This window comes from Scatophagus argus, chromosome 1 (assembly GCF_020382885.2).
Source record: "Scatophagus argus isolate fScaArg1 chromosome 1, fScaArg1.pri, whole genome shotgun sequence".
NCBI classification, from domain to species: domain Eukaryota; kingdom Metazoa; phylum Chordata; class Actinopteri; family Scatophagidae; genus Scatophagus; species Scatophagus argus.
In genome coordinates, this window is record NC_058493.1 from 19,059,665 (window position 1) to 19,085,364 (window position 25,700).

The 25,700-nt window shown below is 41.3% G+C and overlaps 2 protein-coding genes across 3 annotated transcripts; both read left to right on the forward strand.

Moving 5' to 3' along the window:
* The first annotated feature begins 1,197 nt into the window (after nucleotides 1–1,197).
* Nucleotides 1,198–15,215, forward strand: bdnf (brain-derived neurotrophic factor). Of its 2 annotated transcripts, none has more exons than XM_046389400.1 (2): nucleotides 1,198–1,250; nucleotides 13,506–15,215. In XM_046389400.1, exon 2 carries the CDS (start codon nucleotides 13,527–13,529, stop codon nucleotides 14,334–14,336), a length of 810 nt encoding a protein of 269 aa, XP_046245356.1. In that variant the 5' UTR covers nucleotides 1,198–1,250; nucleotides 13,506–13,526; the 3' UTR covers nucleotides 14,337–15,215. The 2 variants fall into 2 exon arrangements, with proteins under 2 accessions (XP_046245356.1, XP_046245348.1); XM_046389392.1 differs by lacking the exon at nucleotides 1,198–1,250 and adding an exon at nucleotides 7,837–8,182.
* Nucleotides 15,216–17,661: 2,446 nt separating this feature from the next.
* Nucleotides 17,662–24,966, forward strand: lin7c (lin-7 homolog C (C. elegans)). The gene is made up of 5 exons (XM_046389413.1): nucleotides 17,662–17,910; nucleotides 19,571–19,689; nucleotides 19,870–19,941; nucleotides 20,116–20,325; nucleotides 21,141–24,966. Exons 1-5 carry the CDS (start codon nucleotides 17,874–17,876, stop codon nucleotides 21,306–21,308), a joined length of 606 nt encoding a protein of 201 aa, XP_046245369.1. The 5' UTR covers nucleotides 17,662–17,873; the 3' UTR covers nucleotides 21,309–24,966.
* The last annotated feature ends 734 nt before the right edge of the window (nucleotides 24,967–25,700 follow it).

The following is a 25,700-nucleotide window of genomic DNA, read 5'->3' on the forward strand; positions in this document are numbered from 1 at the left end:
CCAGTAAATAGTCGTGCTTGCTGTTTAGTCTGGCAGCGCATTGCTGGAAGGGTTGGACTCAGTGGCTACTTGAGAAACTCAGTATCGAGACCCATGTCTGATGAGGCTGATGTTGACAAAGCTTGTGTGAAAGAAGATTGTGTGGCATTTCTCGGCTCAGGGTATGCCGGTACAGTGAGAGAGGTAAGGAAATATTGCATTGTGTCTGCGCGCAATGTGTGGATGTGATGTAGGCTAAGGACTGTCTTGGGGGGCTGTGTGTGTGTGTGTGTGTGTGTGTGTGTTGGCAGTGAGGGCTTTATATTTTATGCATGTATGTATGTTCTTTTACTGTGCGGCGTTCATGTTTTGTTTTGGGTTTTTTTTCTAAAAGGCAAAAGCAACATGTGCCACTTACCTGTGACACTTGACATAAGCATGACATTAAGAACAATAGGACTCAGTATCAGCGGTGACAGTTTGTAATTTGGCGTGAGAGCAGAGCAGTGTTTTTTTGGTTTTTTTTTTTTGTTTCCCTTTAAAGCGACTATACACTGAATTGGAGCCGGCGTTTGTGATAAAGGTGCTGCTATCTGGAAGGAAATGTCCGACCAACATGTGATCAAATATTAACAGGACTGGTTTGGCAATGGTGGTGGTGGTGGTGGGGTGTGTGTGTGGGGTGGGGGGGGGGGGGGTACACGTGACAAGACGCGGGGAAGCATCAGAGTAAAAAAGCAGTTTAAAGTGGGCACTCAAAACAAAAGTATATAGACATTTTCTTGCCCCCCCTCATAGTTACCCTGGCTGTGTTATGCTTTCAGCACGTTGGACAGAGGCACCGGAGTCGTGCATGGACTAAAACGCCGAGTGGACGCCAACTCTCTTTCTCTCTTTTCCCAGCCCCCCTTTGCCAAACCTGGGACTGTTTTTTCAACTTTTGGTAAGCTTATTCTGAGGGAGCCTGTGGTCTGTAAAACGGAAAATAAACGGGATTCTAAAGACCAAAAAAAAAAAAAAAGGGCAAATCTAAAAATACATACGTACGCACATATAGGGAAAAAGAAAAGCGCTTGCCTTTAAAAGAGCTCGTGCTTTAAGATGTGTTTTTGTAGAGAATTGTGAAAGTTGAATTGTTAGGTCGTCGGGTCTTTTGCACACCACATTTTCGGTACCTATAAGCCCCCCCACACTGCGTTAAACTTTGGGACATGCAAGTCTTGGTCGCGGAGATCTAACCACGCACATAGTGGTTGTCAGCCCTTGTAAAGGTAAGAGCACTATCCATTGTTTTCATGTCACTCTTTTGTTCCTGTCGTCTTTACGGGCTTCTGCCTTTCTCTCCCCCCCACCCCCTCAAATTAACTTCGGCTTTAAAACTACAGCATGCAGCCTTCGCACCCGGCAGTGTGTTAATTGTGGGCATCAGTGACCGAAATAACTCCGATATGAAATCCGATCCAGATGACCAAGATCTCATCCACCGTCATTTTTGTCTGCTAAATTTGAAGTTATAATGTAAAATAGTGGTACGTGCACGTCAGTGTAGGCTGTAAGTCATGTGAGACGTTGAAATTGCTTCTCGTTTTCGTGCTTGGGGTTATTTTTTACATATCAGAGCTTTATGAAGCGTTTCTGGAGTTTCCGAACACTGCCTGCTGCAACATAATTTGCGTAATCGTTGCGTTGTGCCTAATCATGCTCCCAATATGGGACTTAAGACGCTGCAGTGATCCTTCCAGCCTGCACGAACTGGAGTACCGAAGCTGGTGCATATCATAAAATTGTCTGGAAAAGCCTCTGTCTTTCATCTATCTATCTGTCTGTTTATGCTTATTTTTCTTGTCTGATGTGCTGCATTCATGTTTTGTCTTGATGTCAAACCCTCTGGATTTTGTTATCGACCAAAAATAGCCCTACTCTTTACCCCTCCAGCGCCGCCGCCGCCACCACCACCACCACCACCCCTCCCTCTCTCCATCGCCCCCCCTCCTCCCTCCCTCCCGTCATCGCCATCAAATCACTTGTGTTTTTACTACGACCGCTCCACGGTTTCATTCATAAGGTGCTTTTCACTTCACCTGCTACCCTACCCCCTCTTTTGTCCATACGCGGCTCTGTGTCGACCTGCCAAACGCAGGCTACCGATGAATAATATATATATATATGTGTGTGTGTGCCTCTATATAAAAAATAATAGAATAAAATAAAACAAAAAAAAAAACTAAGAAAGATAAATTCATTCTTAATCGCTTTGAATCGTGTAATTTACTGGCTCTGCCGACTCTCGTCTGCTTTACAGTATAGAAACTGTGCTGTTATTCCTGGGTAAAATTACAATAAAGATGGGCGTGGTCAAAGTGCATCCACTGACAGATGTTATGGCTGAATGTGATGGAGATAAGATGGCTTGATATGCAATTGTTCTGGAGGCGTCGATTTCCTTTATCTGTCCTCTCTTTTTTTTATTATTATTATTACTTCAAATTAAGGCACGCGTAAAATCTATGACTCGAGGCTGTTTAGATTTAGATGATCATCACACAAAATCTGCTCTGGGATTTTATTTCTCTGCTCTCCTGAAGGACTTGTAGCCTAAAAATTCGTCTCGCACTGATGCAGAAGCGGTTGGATATTGTCTATTTCCTCCCTCTCCTCTCCTCTCCTCTCTCTCTACATCTCTCACTCACTCACTCTTTTCTCGTCTTCTGTTTTTTTTGCTTCCTCTCTCTCGGTTGGTCAAAGATTTAAGATTTCCGATCCAGGACGAAGCAATTGCATGGCTAAACCAACCGCAAGAGAAGAGAAAAGCCCCAACGCCCACTGTCAGTCCTGCCTTAATCAAGACTCCTCTTGCAGGCTGCGTTTTCAAATAAATCCTCAAAACGAAATGTAGCCAGTAAATTCCTAATTGCATTTGAATTATGTGGCTTCTCCGCTGGCGTTTTCGCTCATTTTATTTACCCAGCAATGTATAATGCGCACAGATCGGTTTCTGCATATTACGGCTTATTATGCCTCGTTTTATATGACACAGAAACCAAAAAAGATCATATTACTCACGAGGATGCCCGACAATCCTAAAAAAAATGCTCTTGTAATAAAGGCTGCGTCGCAAGTGGGGCAGCCACGTTTCAGCCTTATCAATACCACAAAACCGCTTATTGCACAAATTGCGATGCGTCTGTAATTTATGGAACGAAAATGATAAGCGTTTTAGTTTATATAAGGTCTCTAAAACTGTGCTGCTTTAAAGAAATATTTGATCTTTTATTCGCGGATGCCACACAGTTGCAGATTTCTTTTATTGCACCATCTTTTCCGGTTGTATTTTTGTTTATAAATATAATGCGTTCTTTGCAGAACACCTATTTTCTGGCCATGTAGCAGTATTTTTTTATTGTTATTATTATTATTTTGTTTTTTTTTCTACTAAGACGTGGGATTATGGTGTGGGCGTGGGCGTGTTGGGTGGAGGAGGAGGGATGAGCGGAGGCGGGTTAGGAGGGGTCTGTGGGGTGGCACGACACACTTTGTATGTATGAAGGTTTTTTTATAGCACTTTTCTGCAATGTACGTCAGCGGATCAGTCCATAAATGGGGCTGCGTGTGTCTGTGTGCGGGCGTGCGCCTGCGTGCGCTCGCAGCTGTGTGCGTGCGTCTCCGCGTGTGTTATCTTTACCGAGAATCTCCCCTCTCTCTCTCTCTCTCCCTCTCTCTCTCTCTCTCCCTCTCTCTCCCTCTCTCTGCACTCTCAGCTCTGCAGAGTTGGGGTGGGCGTCAATAACAAACCTGATGGTAGGTTTCATTGCAAAAAAAAAAAAAAAAAAATCAGATGAAATTCTTTCAGTAGGCCTATTTATTTAACCGAAATAAAAAGAAATAAAATAAATGCATTCCGCGGAAATTAAGTTTAGTAATATACTGGATTGTTACATATAGCTAATATGTTGTTGGGGTTTTTTTTCACGATGTAGATGTTGGCCTTTGTTTGTCGTTTATTCCCTTGCGATCAGTTCATGCACTTGTGGGGGCTAAAAGGATTTGGTCAAATCTGGTTTTCAATTAAGGATGTTCAATTTTCTTTTAACATAAGTGATCGGCAGTCCTAACCTCTTTCCCTTTTTGTTAAAATTCCATTTCGGATTGTGCTTGCCCACTTTTTTTCCCCCAACAACGTTTTCATTCATGAAATGTAATAATAGCCTATTATTTGTCCAAGATGATGCCCACATGCAAATTATAACTCGGCTATTGATTATTTTGGGTTATAGATGACAAATCTCGACTCACTGCTGGACGGGCGTCACGATATATTTAGAGCGAAAATTAATCATCTTTAATCATCATGGAAATGTAGGCTATGTTGCCTGTCGCCGCCGCCGCCGCCGCCACCGTCGCTGCTGCTGATGCTGCTGCTGCTGCTGCTTTAGTCACCACCACCATCATCTTCATCACCAACACCTTCATCCAATTAGCAGGCTTGTTTAAACAAGTTATGGCAGGAGGCGAAGCCACGAGCCTTATTCCGAACCTTTAATTATCGGTTATTCGTCACAGTGGCGCGATTGTGGTTTTACAGTAATGAAGCCCACGAGAAGTTATTAATACTCAGTGAATGTTGTTATTCTGCATGTAAAGACATTTTATATGTCGGACCACTGCGGGACTACAAGGATGCTTCACGCTGTGTGTGTGTGTGTGTGTAGAAATGTTCGATCATGCCGGCAGACCATTCAATGTGTCTCTCAGCATGTGAACACGCAGCACATTTAAGTGAATCCAAGCAACTTCCCGAAACAGTAAAACATGTGTGTGTGAGAGAGAGAGAGAGTGTGTGTGTGTGTGTGTGTGTGTACCCCGAGTGTCAGGGAGACTAAAAGTGAATCAAGTTTTGACAAACTTATTGGCTGATATATTTTTTTTTTTCATTTACGTTCTTTATTCAAAGGGAGGGAATAAAAGACGCATCTGTAGTCGCACATGCTGGCAGGATGTGTCATATTAAAGCGAGCAGGAGGCACATTTAAGCCACTGATTCAGCTTTCTGCAGCCTCGTTATGCGTAGCAAATGGAAAATGCCTGCTTTTTGAGTCGACGACCAAATATTTGCAGCATTTCCAAGTAACTTTGTGGCATGATTAGTGTGTTTTCCTTCAGCAGGGAACCATGCAAAGGTTATTGATGCTGTGGTGATATTGGATTTGGGGGGGCGGATGGTGGAGGGGGGGGGGGGGGGCATAAGCCAAGAGAAGAGACAGACAGACAGCGACAGAGAGAGGCTTAATAGGCTATGGAGTGATTTGCAGTCTATGCCACTATAGAAATAATGTACCAGCCTGTGTGAGGATGTGGAAGGAGGAGTCGTCTTCTAAGCTCCACATATATGTGGAACTTATATGACTGGTCTTCTGCGCCTGCCTTATGATTATAATAAAGGTTACTGTCATCACAGGAGGGATGACATTAAATCCTCCCTCCGGCACCTGATTATAAAAGGCCTGTGCTGAGTTTACCTGTTTATCAGTCTGGAGTTTTCTCAACTGTTTTCTCTGCGCGCCCTCGTCTTGTTTGACGTCATCCAACCTCACGCAAAAAATAAATAAAAAATGTTTCTTTTTTTTCGGTTGACGTGTTTTCCTCTCGGAGGAGCAATGCAGTTTCACTTTGATCAGAAATACCCTCGTCGCTTTTCCTTTATCCCCCAGTGAAAATGACATTTCACAAAATGTCATTTCGTCCGTGTTACACGGTTCCTCTCTCGCACAAGGAGGCATAATTCTACTTGTTAAGTGAAGCTTTCGGCAGTGCGGACCTGTCAGCATCATGCTGCATTTGGCAAAGAGAAGCCTTTAAAGGTTATACAAGTGTGTCGTGTTGTCAGCTCCCGGTTGTTGTTTCTTCTCTTCTGCTGCACAAACAGGCAGGAGGTTGTGAGCGGGGAAGATGTGGGGAGACCTAATTGTCATCGTGTGTGTGTGTGTGAATGGGGAGATTAGAGAGATTTGTCATTTTAACATGCAAAGATAAAAGGTTTCATCCCAGCACCTCAGATAGTTTGAAGTCATTGTTCCTGAAATCTTAAACCTAAAGAAATCTTACACCTCAATTCCGATGAAACAGTTGTTCAGCAGTTTTCAGAAAGACCCTGTTTCCTTAAAACAGGCCAGTGCTGTCATGCTTCTGTCTGACCCTCAGTCGCATTGAGTGACACACAGATCCTAATACTGCTCCCAGCTCCCAGACTTTTTTTTTTTTTTTTAATTTTCATTCAGAAATCCAATCCTTAAAGCCCCAAAGCCCTCTGTTGATACGCCACCTTCAGCTGTGTTGTATTTGCAGAAACCAGAGAGAGAGAGAGAGAGAGAGAGAGACCATGTAGTTGTTTTTTGCTCTTCTAATGAGATGCCAAGTGATTTATTTATGAATTACTTGTTTGGAACAGCCCCCTTGTGCAGTGTGCATTTTTTTTTTATCCTCTTTGGAGTCATGTCGCTCAGTGATTGCTGATGCAACTCTTTGTCATCCAGAGTTTGCCCTCACCTCCTGTGAGCCTTCGGGGAGGGCTATATCTATCTTGGCATGTCCCCGGGTGTGTTGGAGGTGGGAGTGACTCATTAAGCAGGTGTGAGCATCCACTCCGATGCTGCTGCTGCTGCTACATGCCAAACGAGAGCTTTTCCAGCTCATGAGCTCGTGCAGGGAAGAATCATGATGGCAATATAGCAAACACATCACAATAAATCTTTGCACTGGACCAGAGCCAAGTCACAAGGATAATGAGCTGCTATTGCCCCATTATGCTCACTCTTGTATTCATCAAGAGGTGGAGTTTCCAAACGTTCATCACCCATTGAAAGGTTGCGGCTCCACATGACGTTTTTATTTGAATCCTGCGTTATGAAGGCAATGAATTGTTCCCAGTGTGTTCTCGATGAGGGGAAACGGAGTATCGAGAAGCAAAGCGGTTTCGTTTTCCGATTGCTCTGTGTATATAATTTAATCGCGTTTGTTTAGCTGACATTTGGTAATAATAACCTGTGAAAAAGCTGGTTACTACACTGCAGAGCACTTGCATGGGAGTCATCCATCTGTTGTGGAGATGGCTCACTTTTAAAAGCAGGGAGAGGCACGATCGTTTTCAATAAGTTCACATCTTTGGTAGCCTCCAGTACCTGTTGCCATCCAAATTTTTGGGATGCACGTAAGATTCTGCAGCAGCTAAATGATAAGCCTCCTCTGTGCTGATACATTGCATTGCATTTAATAGGAATGACTCGAAATCACACCTTATGCGGAGCACATTACGTGAGAGTGCTGTCACAGTCTTCTCGGGCTGTGGTGTAGACTCATACTGCCGAAAATGAATTCAAATGTTAAAAAAAAAAAATAACAAAAAAACACCTTCTTTCTTAAAGCTTATTTTGATATACCCCCCCCCCTCGCTATCCGCGGATCAGTACAGGAAATGCTTATTTTTACTTCTCTGAAAATCTAATTTTACACAAATAGGTCATCTCTAAATGGCACGCAGTGTATCACGACTTGGTGGAGACGCGCTGTTACGCAAAACATTCAAAAAAAAAAAAAAAAGAAAAGAAAAAGAAAAAATACGCCACCTCTCTGGCCTCAATGAGCAAAAACATGGAAGACGAGAGGCTTTAGCTTGTGCTTAACGTGTTGCCAGACATGACGGTATGGATGCAGGCTGCACGGTATGCGGACAAACAAAAGCAGATAATGCACACTGAAAGCACACTGATAGTTCCGCCTCGGGGCTGCTTAAACAGGAGTTTGGTGGCGACCGACCAGCCAGCCAGCGGCAGGTCACATGTTGCAGCGTCATTGTGTAGTAAAGTTACTGTAGTTGCAAGGAGGCTCCTCATTTCAGCTCCAGAGGTCTCTCATCCCGTGCTGCTGCCGCTGCGGCGTTTTCAGCATGCGACAACTTCAGTTTCAGACGATCTCCAAAGGAGCCGTGCAGCCATGGGAGTGCATTACCTCAGCCATGCAATTTCCACCATCAATAATTTAATCTATTTGCTCCAAAGCTGAAGAGATATCCTGAAGCTTGTCGGGAGAGCACAGAGAGGGGGAAAAAATATCGCTTAAGTAGCCTAAATTACTCAGGGAGTTGTCCAAAACATCCCAGATGACACTACTGTCCTGTTGAATGGTCTGTTTTACGACTGGGCAGTAAAAGGTATGTGTCTGTTTGTTTTTCGATAAGTTGTTCGGAGCACTTTGGCTTTGTTTGATGCTGCTTGAGGGGGGAAAAAGGTGTGTGTGTGTGTGTGTGTGTTGGTGTTTGGGGGGGTGGAAGTAGGCTACAGGAGAGGGGAGGTGGTGGTGGTGGTGGTGGTGCTGCTGGTGGGTGGGTGTGGGGTTGGGGGGGTCTAAAAGTAGCTCGATCAAGTCCGGTTATCCTGCGAACAGACAGCGCCGCAGCCCGAGAGGGGATATGTGTAACCTTATCCTCTCGTTCATTAATAAAAAACGGAGTTATTATGTTGATTGGGTTTCCAGTGGAGAGCACGGGCTCGGCAGATGTAATCTCGAGAAGCAGAAGAAAAAAAAAAAACAAAACAAACCAACAGTGTTGTTTCATTATCAGTGCAGCCTGAGCAATGTGTCTTCTTATTAGTGTTTCTCGTAAGTGGAAACAACCCAGCGTGCTTCTCTGTATGAAATCGACCACGTTTGAACATTTAAGTGCGACCTTGCGCCCATAAATAGCTCAATAAACTCTTTGTTCAGCTTGTCTATAGTCTATATTTGCTCATCTAATCTCTTGCACTGTGAGCAAACACAAACAAAACTCCACACAGTGTTTTTTTTTTTTATTATACTGTACTGTTGTTCTGGATGGGAGAAAACAAACAAAAAAAACAACTTTGATGAACTCATTAAGACTTTATAGGAAACCCGAGACCTAAACGCCCAGCTACGTCGGCCAATATATCCTGTTGGGTCTACTTCTCGCACTGAACAACTTCAAATTACCGGGCAGAATAAAGCACAGATTAAAATTAAGTCCCATTTATAGAGTGGTGGAAAACTCAGCTCATTTATGACAGCTTCTTGTGAAAATATCTTGTCCAAGAACTTATCCGAGGATCACAGCGGCACTCAAAGGGCTCGCTGGATGATGGTTTCATCATGCCTCCACCATGCACTTTCCAAAAAATGCAAATTATGGCCACATTTCTGGTCAGAGTGGTGGATAAATACCATAAAAGTTAACTTTATAGCCTGTTTACGATCACGCACGATCAGAACTGCTTGTGGGTCCTGGATAAGACATTTTGTTTTCCTATCTATCTATCTATCTATCTATCTATCTATCTATCTATCTATCTATCTATCTATCTATCTTATTTCAGTGGAGGGATGGAAGGAAGGTGGAGGGAGGGAGAAAAGAGAAAGAGCTCTTGTTATTTCACGGTCTCACGCGACCTCTAGTGTACGCAGTGAAGAACTGCAGGAGCTGTGTGTCTGTCGGTGTTCCTTCAGTGGTCAGGGGTAAGAGTTGGAGTTCAGAGTTGCATGTTCCTGCGTTAAAATGAACTATGGACTTTCACTGTTGAGACTGCATATGTTGATAAACCAGTCTGGCACTTTTAAGGATGTCTGTTTAGCTTTAAATGAGAGTCAGATGGGATTTTGTAACCTTTCAGTTTTCAGCTGTTGCACACAGTATGGGAGGGACGCAGTGACTCGTTTGGATAGCACATATCACTCAGCAGCTATTTGAATGCCTGGCTTTCTGTGGCAGTAGCCGGGGTTGGCCTGCAGGCCAGGTATAATCCCTCAGTGATGCTCATCTATTACTAAACGTGCTCTGAAACTGTGTCAAATTGAAAACAGATCTCAGAGAAGCAAGTCCTCCACATGTGTCAGCCATTACTGCAGACAACTCTAATTGCATTTTTTTTTAAAAAAAGTGCTGCATTGTGGCATGCAAGTAGGGGTGGGTGGGGTGGGGTGGATGGGTGGGGGTTCCTCGGGTTGAAATTTTGATATCATGTGCTGTGCTTTTCTCTTAATTTTTCTCCTTTGGCAAAGTGTGCTACAGTGTTGAACGTGACAAAACATGTTGCTAGGTAAATGGCTCTAACCAACACAGTTCTTGAGGAATAGAACAAAGACGGATGCCCACAAGGGAGCAGTGGTAGCGGGAGAGAACAAATGTTGCCATAGGTTATACATTTATATTCAAATGTAGTGGGTACATTTCACTCTTTCATTTCCCCTGTTTGATGTGTGTGCTTTTTCTCCCCGTCTAACGGTTCCTAAGATATCATACATGCTGTTGGTGAAGATTAAGCCATAAAGTGTGCTGACATATCCATGGAGGCTGGGGAACGTAACTGAATGTGTAACAATACTAGCCGTGCCAGGCCTTTCATGCCTTAGAGAAACTTTTCAGCATCTGTCAAAGGAGTCATTTATCGCTTTAATCCCCACCTGGCACAAAGAATAAATGCGAGGGTAAGTTACATATCCCGACCTTACAGCCGTGCTCTCAAAGCAGATGAACAGGTGGTCATCTGGAGACGTCAAAGCCAAACAGTAGACAGAGTGCACACACTCACCTGCTCCTATTGTTCTGGGTGTTTTATGCTCGGGGTGCGCTGTCATGAACAGGCGTGTTTGAGCGGCGGTTATTTCAGGTTTTATCTTTCTCCACTTCATGCTAAGTGATTTACGTTTTTTTGATCATACATGCATGACCATGACACAGCTGGATTGGCTGGATGTACCTGCTTTTCATTATATTTTAAACACTCTAGATGGAAGAAATGAAAAAAAAAAAAGTACATTTTATTCCAAACATTCCTCCATATGTGGTTCCTCCCTTGCTTTATTATTTATGCTTGTTGTGTTAACTCGCAAGCCGCTTTTTTATTAACTGCAAAACCCAGCGGTGCACATAAAACGTTCCTTCTCTGGATGTATAAAACCAGAGCAAACCAATCAGTTGTCACATTTAGCCTCTAGTAGATATAAGCCAGAGATTCTCCACCAGTCCCACAGCAATTAAATGATTCATTGGCTTTATCGCATTTTAACAGGATGTTGATTGAGAGCATAAGCCATATTGATTGTCCTGATGGAAACAGGAAATCACAGAGATAGAAATAAAATCATTTGTTGTTCCCGGTGTGAGGATACCCAGGGGAATGGCATGCAATTACACACTGTTGAGTGGCATTACCCCCAGCAACCTCCTCCCATCCATTCTGTCCCCTATGGAGACCTGGAAGAGACGTCATCTGGTGGTTGTTATGCTGCGAAATGACGCTGGCACTCTCTCCACCCCCTGCTACTGCAATATTACCCCTGTGGTCTGTTACGGAAGATGCAGCACTCTTCGTCTGCACCATTTCCAGCATGAAGTTTGACGCCTAACAGTAATCAGCCTGCCTTCATTTCCTTCATGTGGAAGTGGAACCATTTGAGCGTGATGCTGATAATAATATCAGCCTAAATGCATCCTACACATAAAGCTCGTGACTGGCCTCGATCCCGTAAAACCTACATGATTTTCTGTGCTGGGAAGCCTCGCAGAAAATACTTGTTATTGGAACCAAACGCTTAACAATACTGAAGGGTTAATAAGCTTGATTTTGCATGTTAGATTGACTTTATAATTAATGAAAAATGCACCATTCGCTCCGTATTTTTGGCTTCGTCCTCATTGTTGTTTTAATTGGTGAGAGGAAAAATACCCTCAACACATTGAAGGCAGCCCCTCCCTATGCCCTCCCTCTAACACACACACTCACACACTCTGGAGGAGCACGTCACTGAGCTTGGGGAATGAGTGGCTCATTAAGAAGAAGGATGTGATATTCTGAAAAGAGACTGTGAGACTCCCAGCACATCTATTTTTAGACGAGATATCTCTATGGCAGTCACCGTGGTGTTGGTTAATTGCAGCAATGGCCCCAGATACCAATTAAGAATGAAACAAATGCTTTTAAGGTGTAGTTTTCGCTCCTCCCTATACTGTAAAGGTCCTCGTGTCCGTTCTGAGTCAAGGCGGGATAGTGTTTGTTTGGTGTGCTCTCCTGTATCAAGTTGGGACATGCAGAATGCATTCAAAGCCTCGGCCAGGCTATTTTTAAACGAGCCCCTGTGGAAAGCAAGATCCAGATTTTCTTTTCATTATGGTTGCTTTGTCTCAGGCTGTTGGATGTCCACCAGTTCATTAATTTGCTGTGAATCTTAGAGCTTCTCAAAGGTAAGGGATGCGTGTGTGCTCAAGGATGTATGTGCAGTATTTCTGCTACACCTGCCCAAAACCCCCTGCCGCACCCTCCTCCACCCAACAGGGCTTTGCTTATGTTTTGAGTTGCGCTCCAGAGCCGTGACATTGGTACTTTATTGTGCAGGGAAGGTGACACATCTTTCTGTCATTCAGTTTCCTCATGACATCCTGTTAGCTCATCCTGCGGTGCTCTCGCCGTCCACCTGCCAAAAAACAAACACTGTCCCTCAACAAGCTCCTGATTCCCGCTCATGACTCTAAAGTTCACCCTCAGACCTGTCTTACAGCACGGACCAGTTTTTAAAATAATAATAATAATAATGACACTGCAGCACTCGTGTTTGTCAGAGCCAACATGAACACATTTCCCACTCAGTCAGTCAGTAAATGCTGTCCATGTTGGGTTGATAATGGTGATTTTGTTCGTGGGGTAATATAGTCACAGTCAAAAGAGAAAACATGAGCTCCTCAAACAAACAAAACCATATCCTTATGTCAACACACACAGAGCCTTTTCTGAATTTTACCAGCTCACACAAGTGACTCTCACGTGATTGTTAATTGCTATTATATCGCAAAGCGAACTGCATGACCTGACAAAGTTTAAGAACACGAAAATCCACCATGTCTTTCATGGAATTTTAACATTTGTTGAAGTTATGAGCTCTCAACGCTGACAAGACAATGATTCATGCAGTGAGGGATGAAAAACAGATCCATAAAACTACACATCATCACACACTCTGGCAATTAACTGTACAGTTTAACACACCAGCAGATAAAATGCATAAATAATAACGAGCCTGTAAAGATGTGGTGACATCTATTTGTGTAATCTTATCTTTTGTAATAAGCGATCTCTGTGATGCTCAGCACAGGCTTTTGTACATTGCTGCCAACAAATAAAAATCTAAGCCAGACCTCACATAGGAACAGAATGATTACAGTTTGTAAACAATTTGAAAACGCTGATGACACAGCGCCAATATCAGTTTAGTAATGGGAAAAGAAAAAAAAGCAAAAAAGCAAACATTTTGTGATTATTCCAAAGCTACTGGCTCCCTTTTTGGCTTGCGTAGAAAGAGTAGTGGGTGTAAATAAGAGGAAAGGCTTCCACGGTACATTATGGATCAAGAATAAGCTAACTTCATTGAAAATACTCTCTGACTAACCTTCTTCTTCTCTCTCTCTCTCTCTCTCTCTCCCCCTCCCTCCCTCTTGTTTTCTGTATCCCCCCCCCCCCTCTCTCCAGTTCCACCAGGTTAGAAGAGTGATGACCATCCTGTTCCTTACTATGGTTATTTCATACTTCAGTTGCATGAGAGCTGCGCCCCTGAGAGACGCCCCGGGCATGCGGGGCCATCGGACGGAAGGCTACTTGGGCGCCGCTGCGACGGCCGCACGAGGCCACGGGACTCCACAGAGCGGTGGTGGGCCAGGCCAGCGCGGGGAGCTGCCCTCGCTCACAGACACATTTGAGCAGGTGATAGAGGAGCTGCTGGAGGTGGAGGGAGAGGCGGCACAGCTGGGACAGGGGGCTGATAAGAGCCAGGGAGGTGGGGGCCCATCCTCTGTGGTCTCCACAGAGACCAAGGATGTCGACCTGTACGACTCGCGGGTGATGATCAGCAACCAAGTGCCTTTGGAGCCGCCGTTGCTCTTTCTTCTGGAGGAATACAAAAACTATCTGGATGCCGCTAATATGTCCATGAGGGTGCGGCGACACTCCGACCCCTCACGGCGTGGAGAGCTCAGTGTGTGTGACAGTATTAGCCAGTGGGTGACAGCTGTGGATAAAAAGACGGCAATAGACATGTCTGGGCAGACAGTTACCGTCATGGAAAAGGTCCCTGTCCCCAACGGCCAACTGAAGCAATACTTTTATGAGACCAAATGCAACCCCATGGGGTACACAAAGGAGGGCTGCAGAGGAATAGACAAGCGGCATTATAATTCCCAATGCAGGACAACCCAGTCCTACGTGCGAGCGCTCACCATGGATAGCAAAAAGAAGATTGGCTGGCGGTTTATAAGGATAGACACTTCATGTGTATGCACATTGACCATTAAAAGAGGGAGATAGTGTATAAAATGTATAGATTTTATTGAAGAGTTTAAAAAAGAGAATAAAGAGAAAATATCTATTTGTATATATACATAACAGGGTAAATTATTCCGTCAAATGAAAATTTTATGGACTGCATGTAAAAAAAGAAGTTTATACAGTAAAAGTGATACTACAGTCTATTTATTGAACATATTCATGACCTTGTAAACAATTAAAAAAAATCTGATCAGTCATTTGCGCCCAGTTTAAATTACTATATCACATTCCTCCAGACATTGTGATTTGTTTACGTTGCCAAGAACTACAAAATGAAGGAAAAAAAATAAAAAAAAAAACAGGCAAGGAATGAGAGAGGACAGTTTCATCTTCAAAAGCTTGCATGCTGCTTCAATTGTGAATTGAGAAATTCTCCACTTACAAAAAAGGATATGATGCTGACCAAAAAACATTCCGTTTACATATTCAGCAGAAAACAATTTTCCTCTCAATTTATCTGTTTACTGTTCTAAACTTCTCAAGGTAATGTTGGAATTACATTCTATGTCAAGGTGCTGTTGTCAAAGCTTTGCTGTTTATTTTTTTATCCCCACCAGAGGACAAGATATATATATATAAAAAAATGATATATATATACATATATATATATATATATAAAATTTATTCATTGACATGTTTCTGGGTTAATATTATTCATTTTGTATGTTGTGAAGTTGTTTGCAATATTAAACTGAAATATTTGAAGAAATAAAAATGACTATAGGCAACTGAAAAACAAAATCAATGTCGATAAAGTTTCAACAGTGCACTTCCAGGTAGGATAAATAACTTTACTATACAGACAGGGAGGACAACAGACACACACATGCACACACAAACACACACACACACACACACACACACTCACACACATGCATGTGCTGCCAAGATCAACCAAATTAAAATCATGAACGACCAAGATCAATAACAGTGAATTTAGTAACTTCAACTTTTACAGGCCGCAAGGAAATAACGTATTTCCAGTGGCAGATGAGCCAACGCATTGGGTAACTCATAGCGACCACAATAATCACAGTGTCATGGGTGGAGATGATTTATATTTTGCACTCCTTGATGTGGAAAAATACTCCTAAACCATATCCCGCTCCCCACTAGCACATTACTGGAACACAAACTCCCTTCACGTCCGTTTACACTTTGGCATCTATACTCTGTTGATCAGAGATTTACTTGATGGTGGCTCGAGTTGTACATGTGATATATACACAACTACAGCACTTGACGACACAAGAAATGTGCTTACACATGGAAGGGTAAAATAGAACAAAGGGGCCATGGTTGTATGTGACACATGCCTGAGTTTGACAGTGATGGATTCACCCACATATACGTTTGAGTACATTCAAAACACGCAGCCAATATTTTTCTGTCACCGCGTGGCAGTCCCACCTTTAGATCTTACTTTATGCAGCAGTACGTTCACTGTGATCAGAAGTAAAAGGTATCTGGGTTAGAAAACTACTGCAGCTTCATATCAACATCCTCTACAGCAGATTGTATCTCAGTGACATCATGACAGCCCGTCGCTTGCCAAGACGAGATGCCACTGTTTAAGGTCGTAGCAGGATAACAATCAAATGTGTTCAAATTCTCATCTTAATATCACGAAATCCTTCAAAATTAATCATAACATAACATATATAACACTCATATATAAAAAAATCAAACACAAACCTTCACCAAAGCTTCAATTATGTCCTACGCTCGTCTTATATGTGACCCCAACCAACTCGTTACGTCTTCTTCATCAACCTGAAGGTAAGTTTAAGTCTGAAGAGAACAAAATAAACCACAGAGATTTGGAAAAACACACAGCTGAAAAGAGAAAACCTTTTCATGAACAGACGAAAGATTTTCTCCTTCCCTCGGATCCTCCAGAGGAGGCTGATGAAGATGCTGTAAGTTACTTTCCTTTAACAGAAACCGAGGACACCGAGTCTCTATGCCACCGTCTGAGAAAGAAGACAAGCATGCAGTAGTGTCTCTCAGACGATCCATTGTCATGAACAAAAGCTAACGAGGTTTCCTGTCATTGCCACACTATACAGACAGGAGAATTTTTCTATAGTCCCACAGGTAGAAAAGCAGTTGTTATGCCTTGCTCTTCAAAGAAAAAAAAATCCACCTTAAGATAGAACTGGAATGATATAGTAAGATTTTTCCTGCATGTCTGAGCATTAACAATCCCCAGCACACAGGAAAATGAAGCAAACTCTCTGCAATGTATCTTAGACAAGGTATTCTGAGCTTGCTACATCTATCATCGGTAGAAGATTTGGGCTATTTCTGATAAATATAGCTTAATTAATAGAAAACTGTCACTCATCAGTCACATCTTTATTAAAGTAATGGAACAAAATGGCTCTGAATTCGCCACTTCACAATGAAGTCCATGTTTGAAAAAAAGCCCAGCTTATATTATCTTTGTTGAGCATAAATACTGCATGAATGAGTAGATTTCACATTACAATGTCAAATTACTTTGATCCAGAGCTGAACAAGTAGAGAGAAATCAGCTTAACATTTGAAACAATCAATGGGCCTATTGTATAAAAAAAAAAAAGGCAAAATTGCTGTTCCTCCTCTCAATGTGGTTCTTTCATTGAAGTGTGTTATGCCTCTGGCCACCCCCTCCGATTCAGTTACGTCTTAGCTGTCAAAGGAAAACACTTTATATGTCATCACCAGCTGGGGTGTGGTCAGAGGTGAATCATACTTGAAAGTTGCAGCCCGCAGAGAGCAGTGCAGCAGCAATTTTCTGCAGTGATGTACCAGAGTCTCAAGAAGGTGTGCAGCGCATAACCAGTAGATGGCAGCAGAGAGAGAGAGAGAGAGCACTCTTCCCAGGTGCCAGCAAAAAGCCAAAGAAGCTTCTGGCTGGTTCCTTATCACCACTGTAGAGGACATAATAACAAGCCCATGAGCCACGATGCACCAAACAACCGATGACTGCTGATTTTGTTGACTGAATGATTATTAAATGGTGATATGGAACTCGGATCACAGTGGGCAACTATCGCCACCTTTTTCCTAGAAGTTGGCCAGCAAATTCCGTTGCCCATTACAGCCATGGGTGATATTGTGGTGTATTGATAAAAGAAATATGCAGTCATGCTAATTGTACAAAGGGATGAGATAATACATAAAAATTTAATAACTCGTGGGATATTTGTGAATGTATAATTTATTTTTTTGGAGATTTATCATTTAAAAACATTTACTGATTTGCCATGAGGCAAAAGGCCTTGGGTTTTGGGTCACGAGCAACTATTTAATACAGAAAATAACATGTTGAGTTCGGTGCCTTTCCACTGTACGAGGATTACGTGAACGCACCATGACACTGTCAGCTAGCCTAGCCGGCTAAATTGGCTAATCTGATTTATCGTCTCGGTTAAGCGCACGTAACGCTAGACAGGATTACCAAATTTAGTTTCTCATATTTATCGTTTAACGCAATATCTGTCTGACGTCAAATAGCCACCTATTTCAGTAATGGCATCGCTTGGGGAGCCCGTGCGGTTGGAAAGAGGTAAAGTTAATCGGCTAGCTAGTGTTAGCATAGAAATATTTGTTGTGATGCCAGAAAGACATTAAGCTAGCTTAGCTAGCGTTAGGCAAATGGGGCTGCTGATGGTTATTGACAACATATTTTCTTGTTTAGTTAGCTAACGTAGCGTTAACGACGTCACAGCTAACGTAAACGTTTGAGGATTTGATATGCATGTTCTTGGCAGTGAGTTAAGGTAACGATAGTTTTCACGGCTACATTGTGTTACTTAGGGCACTATCAGAGCTAACTAGGGTTAGCTAATCATAGTAGCCAGAGACAGAAGCTAACCTAGCTTTGTTCTTTCAGAGATACAGCGTGTTTTTTCATCATTAGCAGCAAGGATGAGCAGGATTAAATATTTACAAAACACACTTTAATTCCAATTCATTCGTTCTGTTAACAAAATGTTTCATTAGCTTCTGCTGTGGACAATACAGAAAAGCCATATTTTTATTTTAACCAGTATCCACATTTGTAACGTTAACTTTAACTTGGGCTGCATGAAAGGAAGTACATATGCACTATATAGATAATGGTACTGGGACACGCCTCTTTACTATTGAATTCAGGTTTGGTATGGGGCTGTTTTTCAGAAGCTGGGCGATGCCCCTTACTTCCAGTGAAGGGAAATCGTAACGTTTCAGCATACCAAGACATTTTGGACAATGCTATGTTTCCAACTTTGTGGCAACAGCTTGGGGAAGGCCCTTTTCTATTCCAGCATGACAGGGTCCATAAATACATGGTTGGATGAGTTTGATGTGGACGAAGTTGACTGGCCTGCGCAGAGTCCTGACCTCAACCCCGTCTTCTCGTCCAACATCAGTGTCTGAATTACAAATTTTCTACTGAATGGGCAAAAATTCCCACAGAAACACTCTCAAAATGTTGTGGAAAGCCTTCCTTAAAAAATGGAAGCTGTTATAGTTGCAAAACGGGGGACAAACTTCATATTAACGTTTAGAATGTGACGTCATCAAGGTCACTGTTGGTGTAATGGTCGGGTGCCCCAATACTTTTGTCTATATAGTGTATGTGAAACACTTCCTTTGTTACTGGATGTACTGAAACGTTGAAGGAAGTTTTAGCTTATGATTTTCTTGGAATCAGCAACAGCAGCAGAATCAGTTCTGACCATTTTAGTAGGACAAACTAAACTTTAAATGTAAAAATACGAACGGTTGTTATTTATTTTGCCTTAACATCTGGTATGGTTTGCCCCATTCCATCTGTGGTGATAGGCCTCTATCACCACAGATGGAATGGGGCAAACCACTTACCTATTTGTAAAACATGAAGTTAATGATGTTGTATGTGTTGCTCTGAAGTGTGATATCATGGAAGTTGCCACATTAATAGTATTTAAATGTTATCTTTATTTATGGTAGATAAACAGTGCTGTAACCACAGAGACTAAGTATAAAACATAACAAATATCGTGCAAGTCGGCATGAACCACTTTTATAAGTGGCTACACTAAGCAGCTGTTGAACTTAATCATGGATTCTTGCATTTTACTTTTCATTTGGCAGAGATTGAGTTCTGACACTCCAGCAGGGAATGGTCATTGCTTATGTAAATTTCTCCACTTGCAGATGTAAATGTAAGCCTTGGTTGTGCCATGTGTTCTTGTTGACAGATATTAACCGTGCCGTTGAACTGCTTGATAAGCTGCAGAGGACCGGGGAAGTGCCACCCCAGAAGCTGCAGGCGCTGCAGAGGGTCTTACAGAGTGAATTCTGTAACGCTGTCAGAGAAGTGAGACACTTTGTTATTCTTTAAACACTTTAACTGTGAGATGGTTCACTTTTCTGTTCTGATCTTAGACTCAGTGTTGTTTAAATGGAGTTTGGTTTGACAACTTTGTGATCACCTTTAGGAAATGTATGCAGCTGTTGCTTTAATGGCACAAAACATTGTCCAACAATGTTTCTTCAGGTTTATGAACATGTTTATGAAACAGTGGACATCAACAGCAGTCCTGAGGTCCGGGCCAACGCTACAGCTAAGGTAGACCCCAGTCAAAAATACACAAGAATTTAGTTTCTGCACATGTTTTTCCAAGTTAAATTTCAGACCATTTGTTTCTTAAAGGTCTTCCGGTTGAACACCTCAAATTGCCTGTTAGATTCAGTAAATGCAGTGCCTTTGCAAAGGTTGAACACGATTGTGTTGTGTTTGTAGGCTACTGTGGCAGCTTTTGCAGCAAGTGAGGGTCACTCGCATCCTCGTGTCGTGGAATTGCCCAAGACAGAAGAAGGCCTTGGTTTCAATATAATGGGTGGAAAGGAGCAAAACTCACCGATATACATCTCCCGAATCATCCCAGGAGGCATTGCTGACCGACATGGAGGTCTGAAGAGAGGCGACCAGCTTCTCTCTGTTAATGGGGTGGTAAGTTCAATTCATAGTCATGACTTACTCCATCATATTAGATTTGAAGCTTTGGCATGATCAGATCATAAGAACTCCGTCATGAAAGTACCCTGTGGACGTTTCGGCCACTAGCAGGATGATTTTGTCCTAGATTTGTCAGTGAGGACACTCAAACATGTACCGGTGAGCATCGTGCATGCGTACTCAGTCCTGCTGATGGCTTTTATTCCATTGATGGACAAGAAAAAATGTAAGAATTATAGCCAAATAAATGAAGCAAAGGCCAACAAAGGTAAGGGAGAAGAAACCGGTATGAAGAAAATATGAATGTAAAGGATGGAAGTTCCATATTCTTCCAAAACTTTTCTCTGAAGATTTTTTTTAGGATTTAAATGCATTTAACATGTTCATTAGGCCTCAGGGATAGGTACAATATGTTTTGGTGAGAGAATGAATGTAAGCTACAACACGCAGTAGTTGTTTTTGGTGCCTGCTGTGATTATGTTGCAGTTAACGGATCAGCAAAAGACAATCATCCAATTGACTTTTGTTTGTTGCGCAGTTTGTTCTCTCATTAAAATGTCCAAATTACAAATTACTATTTATATGGCAACTGGAACTACATTGCCAGACGTTATGTTGTATTTACTTTAATACCCATAAAAAAAACTGAGGTCATTGTTCCTTCCAAAGTTACTACACACCTTGTGCTTAACAGTTTCCCACAGTATATTGTTTCTGGATTATAAACCTGTAAAAGCTGTAGACTTTACTACAGTTGTTATGCTGCTTTGTGATTAAAATCTTACAATACGCTTGTGTGTTTTTTCCAGAGCGTGGAAGGTGAGCACCATGAGAAAGCTGTGGAACTCCTCAAAGCAGCTCAGGGCACAGTGAAGCTGGTAGTAAGGTACACCCCCAAAGTCCTTGAGGAAATGGAGTCACGCTTTGAGAAAATGAGGTCGGCAAAGCGCCGGCAACAGAACAACTATCCCCAGTAGGATTTTTCCGTGCTCATGCCCAGCTCATAACTCTCTACTCTTCTAGCTTTCTGGCCATTTGTTCTGGTCTCTTTCTTATCCCCTTACCCAAAAAACCATAACAAACGTACTAGAAGTTTAGTCTGGTTCCTACTCACACATACTGGATATTGTTCTTCTGCCATTTTCTGCAGCATTTGTAATATTCACCGTTGTTACACTGGACACTACAACTCTAGACAAACACTAGAATGATCATGATTGTCAGTGTAGGTGGTCACTCACATGTGTGCATTATTTTTGAAATGACAATTTGAATGCAAGCTTGAGACAAACTACACAACTCCTTAGACTGGATCAGTAGTGTTTTTAATTCTTTCATCACAGCCACTACCAAGTGCCTCAGGGCAAACACATTTATCTTATGTACTGTGTTCACAGTTCTTTATTTCTTTTTTTTTTAATGGTTACAAGTCAAGTACTGGTAATTAAATGCTTGTGGCAGGATTTATTACATGCTTTGCATCAGTTATTCTCAAAGATCATTTCATATGATGTAAATACATATGAAACATATGTAAAACCCTTTAATTGTGCAGACTTATAAAAGATGCAATTTTATTTTTACTGGCACTCTACAATAAAGACTCATTCAGACTTGTGTCTGAATGAGGAAGATTTGAAGGAGCTGAAGACAGTTTGAATTAATATAAAAAAAAAAGATATGTTGATAATAAGGGAAACACAAACAAACAAAAATAATGGATTACCTTTAGTGTTTTTCTCTGGGCTTGCTCTTTAGGTTTTCTAAAGTTGTGCCACACTACAAAAAGCTCAGCAGGTACTGCAAATGAAGTAATTGGGGGGGGGGGTCTCAACAACTTTTGAACAAAATTTCTGCCACCACAGAAACTCAAATTTTTTACTTGAATCAAAGTAAGAAATCAGATGCTGTCAGCATGACGAGACGAAACCTGTTTGGCCTCAGATTAATTTGTCTTGGCATAAATCAGTGATGTTCTGTATTCAGGTGTTCTGTGTGTTGCCAGGTACAATGCGTACTTAATAAGAAGTCAGAAGCTTAACATTTGTCTTTGATGTCTGCGAAAAACTCCTTGTTAGGATTGTTAGCATCGTTCAGAGTGAAATCTCATAACATGAAACAATCTCTTAAAGTCACAATGATGCCTGATGCAAGCTTTCATCATTGTTTTGATTAATGAATTGGCAGATATCACACATACTGGATATGTTTGCTGCGTAGTCATCAAGACTTTACACACTGATCAGGCCCTAATTCTGTTGCACACCATTCATTTTTTTATTTTTCTGTCTGTGCTGTTAATCACAGTCTTCTTAAGTGAAACAGTCTCTTCATTTGCAATTTTTTTTTCCAACCTGGTAATTGTTGACATTTTTAAAGTTTGAACTCCATTCAAACACAGAGGTACATTTAATGAGTTTAAACTTTTTCTGGCATGTGTGTCATCGCATATTTATTTTCATACGTACACATTTTTGTCATTTTTCTTCTGTGATCACCAACATTCACCTTTGCTCCATTAAATAGTCTAGTGGCACTGATGTATTATGTGTGTAATATACAAACTGCACAGTTGGTTCTGATATGCTGCTTTGAAGCAGGTTCAGAACATTATGTAAGCTCTCCTACCTTTACACATACAACATATTTTGGTTTAAACTGCTTACAGTATGCACGTTTAGCTTTCATAGTCATATTAATCATATCATACAGATTGTGAATTTCCCCATTGTGGGACAATAAAGGAAAACTTATCAGGATAAAACTTCCTGTCATGCGCAAAAACCTGCCTACATGCAACATGTCAGTTTATTATACAACGTGAAACAGCTAAAGTGAGTTTTCTTGCTAAGGAGTAAAGTCGATTTCGATGTAAATGAATGTCACTCGCAGTCACCTCATCACCCTGTCTTTCGGTGTGTGCAACAAGCTGAATTTTGAAGACTTATTCTTAAGAGTGTTGTGTTTCCATGGTAAATGCAAGCTAATGTACAGAGTATCACGTGAACTGGTGTTTAGCTGATTGAAGCCATACTGTCGTCCAGCCTCAGGATCAACACATCACATAACTGAAGGCAGTAACAATGAATTGTCATTTATGTAACTGATGCAGAAATTCGATGGTGGACAAAGTAACAGAAACATCTTTTGTCTGTTACATTTTCCACATGCGTCCATTATTACCCATCATGTATACACAAAATCTTAAAGTTCTTTTAAATACCAAGTTCACTTGAGGGATTGGCTTCATTCAAGTCACTCACTCAAGTGGAATTAACTTTAATTTAATGGCGTTACTTTAAATTGTGAGAAAAATGATACACGATGACCACATAGCTCTATTACATTTAGTGTGTGTGCTCCCTGTAATCCATTAGTCCTTTGTTCTGAAAAATGCTGAATTTGGGGAGAAAAATAATAAAATAAAACACACAGTACTGCAAAAACTGAATTCTTATCAATTATCTATGCAAAGTCATGTAAAAACTTGAGAAAAATCCTGCAATGGTGCAAAACAGCTCTCCTTTTACTGCAGAAAGTTACTAAGATGCTACTACTTTAAGACTGTGTGGATGCTTCTAATGTAAGGGGACTTGTTCAACAATACCGGGACCACTACACTGAGACACAGTCACACATTGTTATGACCACACATATGGTTATGACACATTAACAGTGTTTGTTATTTTAACACTCTCATGTTGATCACCATGTAAAGTAGCTGCAGTGAAAACTTCCATGTGATTCTAGCCTCGCCGCTTAATCAACGATAGTCAGGATGCATGTAGAAGAATACGCGAATGTGAAAATGTGGCTAGCAGTAGACCGTTTCCACAGGCTGCTTTCAGCATACTTTTGTTCCGAGGCAGAGACATTTAGCAGAAGATTCATAGAGGTGTACATAAAAGTTGAGAGGTCTTAATATAATGTATAGTTTGTCCCTTACTTGTGTTTTATCCAGCAATAGCTTACTAGATTCATTGCATAGACACAGGAAAAAAAAAAAGAAATGAGACTTGGTACTGATACTGCACAGTCACACTCTCCACTGAATGTCACTGACCATCGTTTAACTTAGTTGCAATATTTTGAAAAGTACCCTCCAACTTTCTACCCATTTTCCTTGTTTATATATTGGAATGGTCAATAGAGTATTTTTTATAATACTTTTGTTTTGATATTTTTCTCAATTTTTATATGTGATTTTCCTAAAAACAAATGCCAGGACCGATTGGTACTTCCATGTGGACTGTGTACCAGGGCCATATCAGCAAAGCTCCTCTGAAAAGCAGCTCTGATGGAGGACGGTTGCAGAAATCCCCTGCAGACCTAAGAGGAAAAACTGTCCTACATCAGCACCTCCTTTTCTGAGATCTGAGCTGATTTTTTTTTTCCTTTTCTTTCTAGTACCAAGACCAAATTTGCAACATTTGTGAAAACTTTGATAATGTTTTGAAATGTTTTAGTCTGTGCTGTTTAGGATTACTACCTGTAGGTTGTGTTGTGTTACTTTGTGTTATTCTCTGGTTTCTTACTTAATTTACTGTGTATTGATGTGGAATGTAAAATGTTGTGATGTAGAATATAATAATTGGACTGAAGGCTAAATAAACAATAGATAAATGTATGACTTCTGCAGGTCTCCTTGAACATGATTTTTTTCTCAGCATTCGTTTCAGTTTTAGGTCCAGTAACATCAAGAAAAACCACTAAAGGCCATGAAAGAACAGAGAGAAGACACGTGCGATTCTGTCAAAACAAAAACATGTCTCTCGTTTAGTTTAAGTTTTGTTCCAAACCTGTGAGATCTGGCTATTCTTTTAAAAGATGTGCTTAAGCTTCATAATAATGACTTCACTCTTCCTAGTAAGTTTTATGCCTGACACATAGATATTTGAAACAATTTCAGCATTAAGAGTATGCACACGAACACACAGCCACAGCTCTTTATGACGTTTTTGAGAATGTAAAATGCTTGCTGTCAATTACTGTTGGAAGAATGAACCCAGAATGAATTTAAAGTCTTGGCTAAGTTTATTTTCTGACAAATATCACAGACTTTTGTCGACGTGCACTGCAGCGGCTTGCCAATAAAATATTTGCCCTTCCACTCCAACACTCCTCTTTCACCGTCTTACCTTAATTGTCTGAAAAGATGGAAGCAAAAATTTGTTAAGAGCATCATGGTGGTTTCAAAGTAGAGTATATTCTAAAATGTTCAATGTTTTTTAAACTCTCAATTCTGTGGTCAAAAATCATCGAATATGTGAGCAGAAACATTTAAATATACAGGGGTGACTAAGTGGATTCCTACTTGAGCCTTCAAAATTAAACCATAGACTGCATTTTTCTCATTAGTTGCAAATGAA

Bases quoted from the DNA above. Each gene is read 5' to 3' on its own strand.
- bdnf (XM_046389400.1), top strand. From the start codon at position 13,527: ATGACCATCCTGTTCCTTACTATGGTTATTTCATACTTCAGTTGCATG.
- lin7c (XM_046389413.1), top strand. From the start codon at position 17,874: ATGGCATCGCTTGGGGAGCCCGTGCGGTTGGAAAGAG. The intron at 19,690-19,869 runs GTGAGACACTTT...ATGTTTCTTCAG, and splicing joins TCTGTAACGCTGTCAGAGAA to GTTTATGAACATGTTTATGA. The intron at 20,326-21,140 runs GTAAGTTCAATT...TGTTTTTTCCAG, and splicing joins TTCTCTCTGTTAATGGGGTG to AGCGTGGAAGGTGAGCACCA.